The 14,986-nt window shown below is 34.3% G+C and overlaps 1 protein-coding gene across 6 annotated transcripts in view; it reads right to left on the reverse strand.

The window, feature by feature from the left end:
- ERBB4 (erb-b2 receptor tyrosine kinase 4) overlaps window positions 1–14,986 on the reverse strand; it is a 1,120,478-nt gene that overhangs the window by 248,923 nt on the left and 856,569 nt on the right. For all 6 annotated transcript variants that reach the window (XM_027051681.2, XM_027051663.2, XM_027051688.2 and 3 more), the window contains exons 14-15: window positions 12,371–12,464; window positions 6,483–6,637 (exon numbers count right to left, since the gene is read on the reverse strand). In XM_027051681.2, the coding sequence (XP_026907482.1) occupies window positions 6,483–6,637; window positions 12,371–12,464 (249 nt within the window). The remainder of the gene's footprint in view (window positions 1–6,482; window positions 6,638–12,370; window positions 12,465–14,986) is intronic.

The following is a 14,986-nucleotide window of genomic DNA, read 5'->3' on the forward strand; positions in this document are numbered from 1 at the left end:
TGATATTTCAATGGTTGTAAATGGTTTCATGTATACAGTTTCTTCTAAAAGCACTTAAGTTTAAGTAAAAGCTAAAGTCAATAAAAAATGAAACATGAGCTATTCAATATAATATAATAACCTGATGCTTAATACTCATTAAAGATGGATTATGGCAGAAAATGAGTTAACATACTTTAATGCTATTCTTATGGATACTTTACATAATCACATTATTCCATTCCTTGGTTGTGACGGTTTTTAAAACATACTTATCTTTAAACATGAATTCATTTAAAAAGCAAATTAACTGGTTTTACCAAGACTGCAGTTTATCTTGACGCTCTATTTTAAAAGCACAGTGCCATAACAGACAAACAATAGGTTTTTAAAGTGCCATAATATTTAACTCAAACAATAATAAATAAATACTCTGCAAGGAAATGCACAAACTGAGAAGCAGGTAACTAAAGAATTCACTGGAATTATATAAGTACACAAAATCCGGATGTACGGTCCCTAGAATTTCATTTTGAGGTATTATGGAAATATTACTTCTTCCATCTTCCAATGTACAAATTGTATTTCCTTCCCTTTTCTCTCATCAAATACATATATCTATGGTGCATTATCAAGATTCCCTCCACAGCTATGATTTATAGGACTGTCTAATTCTGCTGATCACAAATGTTTTTTCCAAACTCTAATTTCTGAAACTGAAAAGGAAGCTGAAGTTAAAATCACCATATAATGAAGTAATAAGGGACTCGTGTATAAGGCCAGACTGTCTACTATATCCTTAGATAACTCTCAACATTGGTAAACTAATGTAACTATGTATAATAATAATTAAGTCAATATTTCCCTGCTTCATGAATATCTGCTATAACATTTTGACTAGGTGGAAAATTGTTTTCATTTTGAGCATTGGTTTTGAATAGCCCAGAAAAAAATTAATGTACAGAAAAATGGGGAATACACTGTGAAAAAAGTCTTTTAAAAAAGCAAGAAATACAAATAAAAATATATAGCACATAGCATTGAATTGGTACTATAATCCATAACCAAAACCATTTCTTGAAATGGAAAAAGTAACTACTAAAAATGTTTTCAAACTGTCTTATATGATATTCTTTTTATTTTATTCTGAAGAACTTATTTTTTTCCTAGGTTCCTATTATAGCTTCTTCCAAGTGCTTTTTTATACAGTATTACCATTTGGTAAAATTAATAGTCTACTTCTTATTTCCAAGTGAGAATCTGAAAGCTATGATTAATTTGCAATCTGTGTCTTTACAATAACATTTGAAATATAAAATATTTGAAAGTGAAATTCAACTTGAGGGTAAAGTGTGAATAATGAAAGATCTTTATTCATCCATTAAAAAAACATGCTTGTAGGCCTACTAAGTGTTGCTACTCTTCTAGGAGCTGGGCAGTGGAGGGGGGATGATGAATTAGACACTTTTCCTATTCTTAATGAGCTCACAATTTAATGCATAATAGGAGATAGATGCATAACCAGATGTATATTGTTTAATGTGATAAATATAAAAAGAGACATGAAAGAGTGGCTTAAGGGAGCATAGAGGAGGGACACCTAGCTTTAGAAATTCATGTTAATCCTCATGGAGAAGTTAGGAAGCTGAAATGCAGGGTGCTGAGAACCTGGGTTGGAGTAGCAGTCATTTCTAAGGGGTAACAAACAGCAGGAACAAAAGCATAGATCTGAGGAAATTTAGAGTGCACATGAAAAACTGCAAATAATTCTGAATAGTCAGGGAGCAAACAAAACATGAGGTGACAGGAAGAGGGAAAAGAAGCGAGATCATTTAGACAGGAGCCAGAATTTGAAGGCTATTTGCTTAGGGGCAAACTTAATGGAGAACCACTGAGGGTTTTGAAGTAGTGGATTTGCTAGATTTGTATTTTACATGGATCTCTGCCCTGTGAAGGCTAGTCAGCTGGGATCCAGGTAGATTCCTTTGGCACCAAGATTCTTTTAGTGTATGTAAAAGATGAAAAAGGATTACACCGGGGAAATGGCAACTAGGATAGAGGCAGGGGGCCAGATTCAAGAAATGCCTTCAAAGGTATGGTGGGTGGGGTGGGGAAGAGAAGTTGATGGCTGATTTGACGAAAGAAAAGTAGGATCAGAGGAGTCAAACATGCAGTACCATCAGTGAGGGAATGCAGGAGGAGGGACACCTTTTCTTGTGTGTGTGTTGGGGGAGGAGGGGTTGATAATTTCAGCTTTATAGATCTACAGTATGCATCCAGTGTGGTTGTCCTACATCTGGGTAGGGAATGTTCCTCGCCAGCTGGAAAGAGAGGCCTGTGGTTGTAGGGTGTGAAGGCACCAGTGTGATGATCAGTTTTGAAACAGCATACAGAAGAAAGTTGAAATCATGTAAGTGGGTAAGATAGCTGAAGAAGGATCTATAAAGTGAGAAAAGAGGAGACTGAGACTGAAACTCAAAGAACTCCGATAACCAGTAAATGACCTAAGATAAGCTCATATGCCAGAAGCATGAGAAAATATTGAGTAAAATCAAGTAATTACAGCATCATTGTGGGAGACAAATCAGGAGAGACATTCAGGAGTAACTGTCAAAATCAAATGCAAAGAGAGGTCTAATAAAATAAGAACTACTGAGAGCATTTTAGTTGTCATTGTCAAGGTCACCAGAATTTCAACCACTGTGAGTTGAGAAGCATATTGGACATAAGCAAAGCAAGGGAAAAGGAAGGTGAGCCCTGAGGGGGCAGGATGTGGGGTCAGGAAAGTTTGTTGAGGGAACTCTTGAGGAATATTTGAGATGTAGACATATTTAAAAGCTAAAGATGAAAGAAACAATGAAAGACAAATAATAAAAGTGTGACTAAAGCAGCACCATCCTTTCTAAGTACAAGTCACTGTGTATTTAAAGATGTATACTCTATTTCAACCCTTTGGACTTCATATAAGCAACTAATTAGCACATGTAATTTATACTGATTCAGCAAGATCACAGAATAATGGAAGCATTAAACTTTTGAAGAGTCAAAATCTCAAATATGAGATCAAAATCAGATAAGGAATAACGTAACTCTACAAAATTAGTGTTACAAAGTAAAAAATTTAAAGGAAGATCAGAAACTATAACATGTCAATATAACATATTACAAAAGTATCTGCAATTCTGAACACAGAGTTGTGTTTAACATTTGCCACTATTTACTGATTTGTAAGCACTTTGATATACCCACCTACCTTAGTTGAGATATTTTGACAAGATCTTCAAATTTTGAAATGAAAGTGGAGTATTTTAAAATTTCAATTAAAAGAGTATAGACAATAATTTCACAAACAGCTCTTCTTTCCTTTTATAAATGAAAATTCTTTCACCATAGAAATTTAAAAAATATATAAAAAGGGTTGATAAAAAAAGATAAATGCATACAGGGAATTTAATAATATGGAAACCATGATTCTACAATTAACAAAAATATTCAATGCAAATTTTCAAAGACGCCTATGAAAAACAAATATTCTAGTCCATGACTAAAAACCAAAACTGCATTGATATTTGTCATGGATTAGATTTTAGTGTGGAAACCACAAAAAAAAAATCCCCTTACAGGAATTTAATTACATACTAAATTTAGTTTACAAGTCTTTTTTTTTTAATTCTATCCTGCTATTTTCAAATATGAAGATCATTCCTAAGTTTTAAATTCTTGCTCATCATTTCAAAATCTGGGGATCTTACTCATTTCTGAATTTAGCTATCACTATCTCTGATGTGCAGTTGGTGTTCAGTATAACCAAGTTGAGGAATGAATCAAACGAGAAAAGCCTGCTAAAATAAAAGTTCTCTAGTCAAGGCAAGAAGAGACAATGTTATTCCCCACCCCTCTAGGGATATTAATGAGAATCTCCTGATACGTGCTAAATGGATAACCTATTTTAAAAGTATCTAAAGAACTTATTAGAGCCAATATATTTAATGTACTTCCAGAGTAATAAAAGTGCTTTTAAGGTATTACACACATAATTTTATTTTCAGAAAATCATTGAACAGTATTCAAAGTAAGAACTTTCCTTCTAAAAAATGTGATTCAAAAGACTATTTCCAGTAACTTGGTTCTTGAATTATCTAGCTGACATAATATCAGCATATGAAAGGAAAGCGGTTTTCCAAAGTGGAGTTGGCATGGTGAGCTCACACACACAGACAGGTCAATTATTACATGTATTTAGGAATAAAAATAGTCACTCGTCACGTCATCTCCACTGGCCCTGTGATCTTTCTAGAGAAAGATCCTACTTCTACATGCAATTTGAAAAGAAGGGACTAAGTGGACAGAGCACCTCATGGCTTCACTCAAGAATCTCAGAGCACAGTGCTACACAACAGTAATATAGAATAGGTTTTAGGAATTTAGGAGTTCTGGGATTGGGATGACAAAACTCTCATGAAGTGAGTGAACCTGGACAATATGGAGGGTAGTGGGAAAAGGATGGCAGGAAGCTAAATGAAAACAAACACACAAATCCTTCAGGACTAAATCATTCCTTACAATCCATTTACCTTGGAAGATGCCAGGGAATACAACATCCAATTCTGTCTCCCCATCATTCTGCAACAGTTAGTTGATTTAAAGACGTTTTTCTATTTACTTGGAGTTCCTAAATGGCCTGGTCAGATTTGATACATTTATACCTTCATCCTCCCTTTTCGCTGACATCTGGCTTTTGTTGCTGTGGGAAATGGATCTCTTCATTGTCTCTACTTCTTCCCCCACTATAGATGTGTTCTTTTATTACATAATCATGATTTAAAAGGGCTGAGAGGAAGACACACCAGCCACACATCCAGACTATGGCTCTGCGATCTCACTTTCATTTCCCTAATGGCTTCATTGTAATTAGATTTGCAAAAATAGCAAAAGGTCTCATTTTGAATGGCAACAGCTGTTGACATCAACATTATATTGAATAATTTACTGGTTTAATTTTAGCTGCAAAACAATAAAACCCTCCTGTGGATGATTACTTTAGCAGGCAAAGTTTTCCCTTTCTGTTGCTGACTCTTCTGCTCCAGTGGCACCAGTTACTTCTTCATGAATTACTCTTAACCCAAGTGTGCCAAAACCTCGCAAGGGGAGAAATTGATTCCTTGTAGCTTCCTTGAAGCTAGGTGTCCGTGTGACTATTTCAGTATCCTCAGTCTATGTCCTTATGTGTAAACCAATGAGATGGCGTTAGCTCTTCTAAGCTGAATTTAAATTTGAATGGCAGAATATTACTTTACCTTTTGAGGATCTACCACTTCACAGAGTGACTTAAGCTGATTTCTTGACCTGCAGGAAATTGTAGCAGCATCTGCAAATTGATGTCCTCTTGGCAGAAAATGATGTTGTTGCTTGCTTAACTTCTTCAATATCCCCTAGCAACTAGCTTTTAATGTGGCAGAAAACATTCTTTATAGAATCTCATACTCTCCTGCCAGATATAAAGTACCCGAGATAATTCTCAAAAACAAGTGTATGTATTTGCACGTGTGTGTGTGTGTGTGTGTGTGTGTGCGTGCGCGCATGTGTGTGGGCACTCATAATGAAGAAGAGGATTTATGGACAGAAGGAGGATAGAGTATATTAAATTGTTCTCAAGTCTGAAATTAGTCATCTTCTGGAGGAAAGAAAAAGAAAAGCCCTTATTAAAATAGATTTGCTATCTTTTAAAAAATAGGTTCTGGGATTTGTTACATGAGTGGCATTATTTCTTTCAGTTCAGTGCTTTTCTTCTTTCTGTAATATGTCTTTGTTTTACAACTGTTTCAATATCAAAGGTAATATAATTATTATTCATTTTATAATGCATCCTTTTGGAAAAAAAGATAGAAAACTGGGTACCCATCTTTGAGTTGTCCTATAGTAGTCAAAGAAGTTCTAGATTATAGGTTGACCTGTATTAAAATTACTTTCACAAAATGTATTTGTGATTTTACTAATATGCATATCACTAAGTTCTCCCCCCACCTTTTTTTCTGTCGTTATTTTGCTTATATTTTGTTGAAGGAGTAATCCAAGGCAATATCTATCAAAGAGAGCTATCCTCAACTTAAGCTGGTTGTAAGAACAAAGAAACATAATCAGAAAACTTCTGTTAAAGATTGATTAAGCACACATCTCCAAGTATGACGGCTATCTTGTCTCTTATAAAATATCTTCAATACCAAGTAAAATTTAGAAGAATTTCTAGACTCCCTACAAGTACACCTCCCACCAGCTTCATAAAGGTGTCGATAGAATACTTTTAGGTAAATATTTAACAGAATATTTCAGACAGTGTACATTTGATTACATAAATTGTTTTCTTAGAAAGTATTCCTCTTCAAATCAACATATTAATATAAAGATGAATCGAGTTTTACATGAACATGTTATATAGTTAGTAGATGATGTCAGGGGTAAAGATAACCTGTGTGATGGAGTCCTTGGCTGGCAAGGATGCTTACCCTTGGGTGCAGTTTGGATGGCATGGATGGCATTCTCGATCCTGATCAGCATACTTGAAAATGAAACTGTTTGCCCCCTGCAAGCCATCTGGACATTTTTCCACACAGTTCGGGCCATCCTTAAAATGGGAACACTTTGTGCAGTTATCAGGTCCCTGAATTGTGAAAAACAAAACACAATGGAGAAAGAAAAATGGGTGCGGTTTCCTCTGGTATTCATGTGGATTAGTCCTTGAGACTTCAGTGAGTAGTCAATCTTGCACTAGGGAACGGGAGAGCATTTTCAGAACTACAAGTGGGGATGTCACTATGGCAGCTTTTCAATGTAAAAACGAGATGTAAACTTTCCTTTGATTATACTATGACTATTTGAGCAATGGATTTTAAAATTTACTATGGTTGAATTATTAGGAATTAGTCAGGTTAGGCAAATAAAAATTAATTTCTACGTTACACTCCATCTTAAATCAGCTTGTGATAAAGTTAAAACTCACACGTCTATAGAGATTTTAGTAAATAACAGTACAGTACTGAGAGCACAATAAAGGCACACTCTGATAAGCAAATATCAAAAGTCCCATAATAGTGAAATAGATGCATGCAAAATTTATCCAATAGTAAAGGTGATATAAATATGAGCAAAATAAATTTTAACAGCACTAATTCACTTCATATATTTATGTTGATAATATATAACCATTTTCTAATATGTAGCATGTTACTAAGCAATAATAGCATGCAAATATATTTAAATATCAAAAAGTAAAAATTTAAAACTCATATTAAACAAAATAATTTTACAAGAAAAAACTGGTTTCAACTTGGTGCTAGGGATAGTAAGCATGCAAAATGATAAGCCGTCTACCACCAAATCAAAGAAAATTGAGAATATTTTTATTAAAAATGCTATTTTCTGGGGTGCCTGAATGGTTCAATTGGTGAAGAGTCCTACTCTTGGTTTTGGCTCAGGTCATGATCTCCCAGTTTGTAGGTTCAAGCCTCATGTCAGGTTCTGCACTGATGTGTGGAGCCTGCTTGGGATTCTCTCTCTCTCTCTCTCTCTCTCTCTCTCTCTCTCTCTCTCAAGATAAATAGATAACCATTTTCTTAAAATGCTATTTTCTTAAGAGATGCCAATATATTTACACATTTAACTATTTTGAATAGTGATATTACCTACTTAAAAAGTTGACTTTTGGCCTTCCCTTTTGAACATCATATTGTCTTAGGTTCCTCTTTTCTTTGACCTCTCTCTGGAACTTCTTCCCCTGACCCATCTCTCCCCAAAATCTGTCTGTCCACATTGTTCCAACAATTATGACAGTTCACATTAAACACAATTTAGATAAAGGAGATATAGTAAGTAGAGAGGGAGATAATCAATTTTATTAGGCTTAGAATTAACATGGTGAATCTGGGGGCCAACAACAAGCAGACATTGTACAGAACTATGTATTAGGCAGGGAGTGTCCATTCACAGGAGTGTATTACATCCTTCTACAAATGTTAATCCAAAAGTGGCCAGACATAACAAGTTGGAGATATAAGACATCAGGAAATCAATAAATATAACATTGTAAAATTTAAAGATTGAGGCTGCTAATGAAGAACAGTGGTGTAAAGAAGAAAAAATAATCAGGAAGAGGTTTCTGGAAATTCTGGAACTGGTGAGGTTCAATCAAGCACTATTTCGCTATTTTGATGTGAGATTTAGAACTAAAAGAAAATTATCCTATGAAACCTAATCCCTATTCAACCTGAAGAGTTTGCTATTGGCAACTTCTTATTTCCTACCAAAAAAGAATATTTCACATGTCTCCAATTTTAACACCTGCTCATGGGTACTTAGGCACGTAATGCCATCTATTATACAAAATCATTTACTGTGCAAGTATGCTCAGTGGCATGACTTATTGTACAAGACAAGAGACAGGCTGATGTCTTCCTGCAGAACAGAAGAATAAAACTAACCATGAGTAAATTAGGCATGGTGAAAATTAGAAATTAGGAATTATTTTCCTATAAAATTCTTCTAATGTAAAATAATGTCCAGGTAAAATCAGAAGACACAAAAAATTATGAAACTAAAATGAAAATAATATTTAATGTTTAACTGTCCTTCTAACAGATTTTTTGTGTATTTCTTTGTTTTTTAAGCCCCTCTCACCTATTTGATTGTGTGATGATACAAAACCTAATGTTCTAAGCTGACATAACTAAAAAAATATCCCGACAAATCTCAAAAGAAATGAAATATACTAGTTCTCCAACTCATTTCCATAAAAAAGATTTAAAGAAATACGCGTGTCTAATGCTTACTCTTCTATCATTATATTCCCAAAGCTTTTAAGAACCTAAGTTCAGTGAATGAGTTGATAAATACAATGATAAAAAACAGAGGTGAAAGCAATATTGTTCCTTGTCTCTGATTTTAAGCTATCCTTAGATTCAATTATCTAGGCAGAAAACTAAAGAATAAGCTAAATCCTGATAGAAATATTATTTTTTTTTCTCAGTAACAATTGATGATGTTCTCTGGTAACTACTGCTAAGAGACAATGCTAATATTCACCAGTATCCATTTCTCTTCCAGTCCTAGCCACATGGAAGACTGGAATTCCCCTCCCACCAGAGGTGAGGTATGTTTTCTTCTGGACCATGAAATTAAGTAGAAACGATTTATGAGACTGTCAGGGCTCAACTCTCCAGCCTTCTCTTTGCCTGCTGCCATGATGTGGGGATCCCATGCGAATGTGGAGATGCCATAATTCAAAGGATCTCAGAATGCTAGGCCATCTCAGGGAGGAGAGCTGATTGCAGTGCACTTTACATGAAAAATATTTAAACATTTTCCTACAAGCTACTCTAATATGGGGGTTATTTGTTATGGCAGCACACCTTTATGAACTTGACTTTAACAACTACTTTAGCTGTTATCATTTTCTTCCCCTATCTCTCCTCTTTGGCTTATATTTTGATCTCCTACAACTCCTCTGATGTCCCTTACTTCTCTTTCTTCTCACATGCCCTTCCTTATCTTTCCTGACAGGACCAAACAAGGGTAGTAAAAGTGAGACAGAATGGATGAAATTGCTAAATAAATAATAAAACGTAAAAAACACATGCAGACACACAAGGCTATAAAAACAGGGGCTTGCTTTATTTCAAAGCTAGCCCTTTCAAGATTATCCTGGATTTCTGCCACATTTAAATAGTATAAAACTATCCCATTTGACATGTAGCTGTTATATTGTCAGAAAACATATTATCCTTATTATATTACAGAATTTTTGCGGGGGTGGGGTGGGGAGTGAAATGAATAGAGTGTAAAATTTGGAGGCAGAACTTCAACAGTTGAGCCCCAGCTCCACATCTTATAGATTGTTGAATCTTTGGTATAACTTTTTAATTATTATAGATTAAGTTTCTTTATATTTCAAATGGAAAAAGTGATCATCATATGCTTCAAATGTAACAGTATTTGACAAATATAAATGTGTACCAATTATTATTATTAGGAAAATATGGACAGGTCAGGAAAGTGTGATTCCAACAGAAGAAATGGTAAGGCCAGGTGTTGGAATTCCAACCTTCTTCATGACTTCTCTACCTCATCACAATGTCAGTCTCACAGAGAACCTCTTGGCTATCTTAAATGATATATGCCTGTGACATGGCACACAAAACACTTCTGTCTATAGTTGTGATAATCAATATATAAACCCAGAAACAGGCAAAAACCTCATATAAACTGTAAAAGCTGAAAGCAAGCAACGTCCTAGTGAAAGGAGGATGGGTCATTGTTTGAGCTCAGTCCTACCAGTTTCTCAGACACCATAACCTAAATTGTATTCTTACCTGCTTAGCATTTCAAGTTTTACTGATCGAGTGATCAAACAGGTTTTCTTGATTCCATTCTCTAATTTTCTACAAATAAGTGATTCAGGTTTACTAAATCTTTTCTACTTTTGACTTAATGCCTTTCCTAAACTCTAGACATATTAATTGACAATGTTCACACTGGGTGGTAATTTTAAGTATATGGCTCAACAATGCTGTCAATATGAAAACAAAATGTGTTCATTAAAAACTTAATTTTTTTGTTCTTTCTCAGTTATCAAATAATTTTGAAAATTGAAAAAAAACATTAACTATTAGGGATTTTTTAATGTGTAGTTTATAAACTGTCTCAATCTTTTGAGTAACAGAAGAATGAACAAATAAGCTGTGAAAACATACAAATTGAAGTAAATTAATAAACTAGTTACTCAGCAGCAAAATTTTATACCATAGGAGACAGCAAGAGGAATAGAAAAAGCATGGGACTGGTTTTGCAGTCTCCTTGTTATTGTAATTACACATTTTTGAAGTCTCAGTCTCTCTGAAAGATACATTGTTTTTCATTATTTGACTTTTGGTACTTAAGTATGTTAGTGTTTAAAGAAGTTGTATATAGATAGCTTGACTTGCTTTAACAACCCATTTCAGAATTTTACTTCCCTATGTTTCACGTCATTCTTTACAGTATCCACATTTCTCTTTCTGTGGATTAATTGCCTTTTCCACTAATATCTTCAGTGGAGAAAGAAAATAGCTGTATATGCCCTTTGCATACTTACTTGGAGATCATTTACATATTGAATTGTCTTTTAGACTTTGGTTCTTGAGGCCAAATCACACCACTTCTTTTTCTCAGAGGTCTGATTTTCCAAGTTTAATCATCCTTATGGTAGTCCTCTGAACTGTCCAAGCTTTACACATCCTTCTTTAGATGAAGTTCCAGAACAGCTCATTGGGGCCTAATGGAAGTTTGGAGGGCTCAACGATATCTTTTTTCTAGCTTATTAAGTGCTGAATAAGCACTCTAGTAGAAAAATTAGTACTATTTAAATTCCACATAAATTTTTATGGAACAATGTTGAGCTCTTGGCTACACCCAAATGTTGGTCCCCAAATCATCTATTGAGAAATGACTCGATACACACACACACACACACACACACACACACACACACACACACACACACAACATGGAAATTTGTCTAAAGAAGGATGAATATGACACTTTGGAATGACAAACTCATATTGGCCTCATTATTAAGAAAAAGCCTGAATGATGGGAAACAAAGGGAGATCTAAAAAGGAACTACCATTTTCTCTATAAAGCTAACTTCAAACATTTAATGCCAGTGTGTCCATCAAGACTTTCCTAATCCCGTAGCCCCTCCTTCCATTCTCATAGCTCAATATTTCTCTCTGCCATAGTATTTAACACACTGTTTTAGATTTTAGTTTATGTTTGCCTTCTCAGTCTGTCTTAATGTCCTTCACAAATCCATAATAGTTAAATAATTAAACACAAATATGAATGTCTTATAGTTTACCTCAAACACACCATGAATTTTTACATTTGCATGCCTTGTATGCCTCCTCTTTCCAGATGTTTCTTCTTCAAAGTAGAGCTTAAATATCACTTCTCTATGGGCTTCCTTGATGCCCTACTTTCCATCCCAAAGACAGATAAATTTCTCTCTATCATTTTTGTTCCTATAACAATTTACACATATTTATATTTTATCAATTATTTTGGTTCAATCTAATTACTTATAGATCCATCTTTTCAACACTGTGCAATTTCAAGGACATCTTCATATTCTCTTTTTAAATACATTATATGGGACATAAGTATTTAAGAAATTTAATTTGTAAATATTTTGTCTCTACTACCAAATTGTAAGCCTCTTGAGGGCAGAATATCAAACATGATTTCCCTTAGTATGCTATAAACACCTGCTGAATGGATGGATAGACGATGAAGCAATGACATAATAAACATTCACACATGTAACTAAATAGGCCAACACAACCACAGGTGTCTTCAAGCTTACCGGTCCATGGCATGTGAGGATGCCGTCTTCCATCTTCTCGCACTGGGGGTCACACTCCACACAGATGGAGCCATTCTCAAACTCTCGAAATTCACTGTGAAAACATCAGCTGCATGAGGTGGTATAAGCAAACAAGCTGTCAACTTAACAAATGAAGTAACATCTGCTAAAAGTCCTATTGGCAGAGTAAATTCTAGAGTTTGTTTCTCAATGTGCCAGGAGCATCAGAATCATTTCCCTGTACATTAAGGAATAAGCTCTCCATTAGGAGAAAAGATAAACTGCAGCCAGATGGCTCTCCCTGCCCTCCACTGGGTTCAACGATAGACTCATTCAGGAAACATTTCTCTTGTGAGAGATATTCTAGCAGTCTAAAAAAAAAAAAAAAAAAAAAAAAAAAAAGGAGAGAGAGAGAGAAGAAAAAAAAAGTATGACTCTTCCGATGACACAGCAGAATTATTTTCACTCTTTTTTTAAAGTAAAGCTGTGCCTGTTTGTCTCTATATAAAATGTTACTCTTGGCTGAGCTTTATTTTTTAAACTCTGAAAGAACTATTGTATTTTTCTTGTTGCTAAGTTACATGATATTCCCCATTCCTGTCCTTCAAATCCCAAGACTCTTCAATTTATTTTTGGTGAAACTTCAAAAAATGCTTTGATTTCTTTTCTTCTTTTAAAATAGCTGCCTTGGAGAATTAGAAAAAATAGCTTTTTATGGCAGATTTTATATTCTTAGATTATTGATCTAATATCACAACATCTTTTTTCAGTTTAAAATCTTTTTGAAGTAATTCTATAAAGTATAAAATTAAAAAAAATTAGTTCAATGGTAACATTCTAAAACTTTTTAATTAAAACCTAGGATGATGTTATCCCTTTCCAAACCTAACATTTTGTGGCCATTTCAATATTAAATGTTATCAATATGTAAGTTTTCCAATCAATACCTATTGTAAAGTTTTCATTTCAATAATTGGTTATCATTCATGTACATCATGTTTATACACCCCATTCCAACTAATGTGTGAGTGGATGAGGCACTGGGTAACGACAATGTCAGTTACAAGTCATTAACAAAACATGACTAAATATTTATAGCTTCTGTATTATTGTGTGTCTATGTCTCATGAGCTATCATTCCATACTCAAAGCATTGCAAATATGGCATTTAAGGATTAATTACATGATAAATTTAAATTTATTTTTCCTAAAGTGTTCACTTATTTTTACAGTGAACTATCCCATTTGGCTATTGTAAAGTGTTAATAAATGATAGAAGTCTAAAAGGTGGGCTATATTTTCTGTTGGTTAAATTAAAACTACACTTAACTTCAAAGCAAAATATTGGGTTTTCAAAACACATGGCATAAATTGATGGTTTAGTTATATATCAGTGCACATATTTATCTACATGGATTTTCCATTTTTAGAATGTGATGTTGGTTTGCTATGGACTAAGCTTTTGATGCATTTTATTGAGTTTAAAATCTCAATTGCATATAAACAGACTGGTTTTTTTTGTTTTGTTTTTGCATGTTTCATCATTAGTGATATAAAGCACTCAACAGAGGAAATCTTCATAATATAAAAGTCAAAATGACCTGGTATGAAGTGGTACCTCAATTGTGAAGAGAATCATTAGTATTAGTTCTATAATGAAATTATAAAATTATAAATAATTAACATGAAATTATAACAAAACCTGCAATCGTCAGCAAATTCCTGTTTTTAAGAATAGAGTTTTGGGTTACTAAAGGGTTATGTTACTGAATGAAGGTCATAATTTTTGTGGTACTAAAACATAGGTCATTCTTTTCTTTCACTTCTTCAAAACCCTTCCCTACACACAGAGTTAAGGAGTAAGGTGAATATGTCATAAAAAGTCATGGAGACAACCCAGCTGCCTTTTCTTCTGCAGATTAGACGTCTATTTGTATGGCTTTGGGCTCTCTTCCTTTATGCTCTCAGAACGGATCATTCGTACAATTTTTACTATTTCTTCACTCTTCATTGTCACTGTCTCCATCATTGCTTTTTCTTCCCCATTTCCTATTGATTATACTATGACTGCCAGAGATTCCCTTTCTCTTGAATCTGACCTAGCAAATCACTGTCTACTGAGCATGAGTTTTGCAGACTATGCTTTTTGTCACTTGTTTTTGCTACTCTACATTTCTCACAGCCATGCTGTGTGTGCTGCCTTAGCCAATCCTGTGAGCCAGCACCAATGCTCTGCAGTTAAGTCCTTCCTAAACTTCCCTGGTGTTCCTTCGAGGACTTAAATCCCTTAACATCTCTAGACTTAATTTTGTAAATATCTTCTGTAAAAGGGAAAAATCGTGTTTCAATGAGAGGTTGTGAATGTTAAATATAAAAAACGCCTACAAAGAGCTTAGATTGGCACCCTTTCTGATGTTCCCATGTTGTTCTTAACGTTTCAAAAACATTTAACCATGTTGCCAGATAAGAACAATTTTAAGACTGCATTGTAATGAGCTTTCTCTTTCATTTTAAATGCCTGTGCACTCTAATTCTGAGTTGCTGAAATACAGTGGCTTCTATGACCTGGATTTGAATGCTAACAGCCAGGAATTAACTGGTTTTCTAGTCCCCTTC

This window comes from Acinonyx jubatus, chromosome C1, assembly GCF_027475565.1.
Source record: "Acinonyx jubatus isolate Ajub_Pintada_27869175 chromosome C1, VMU_Ajub_asm_v1.0, whole genome shotgun sequence".
In the NCBI taxonomy this organism is placed as follows: domain Eukaryota; kingdom Metazoa; phylum Chordata; class Mammalia; order Carnivora; family Felidae; genus Acinonyx; species Acinonyx jubatus.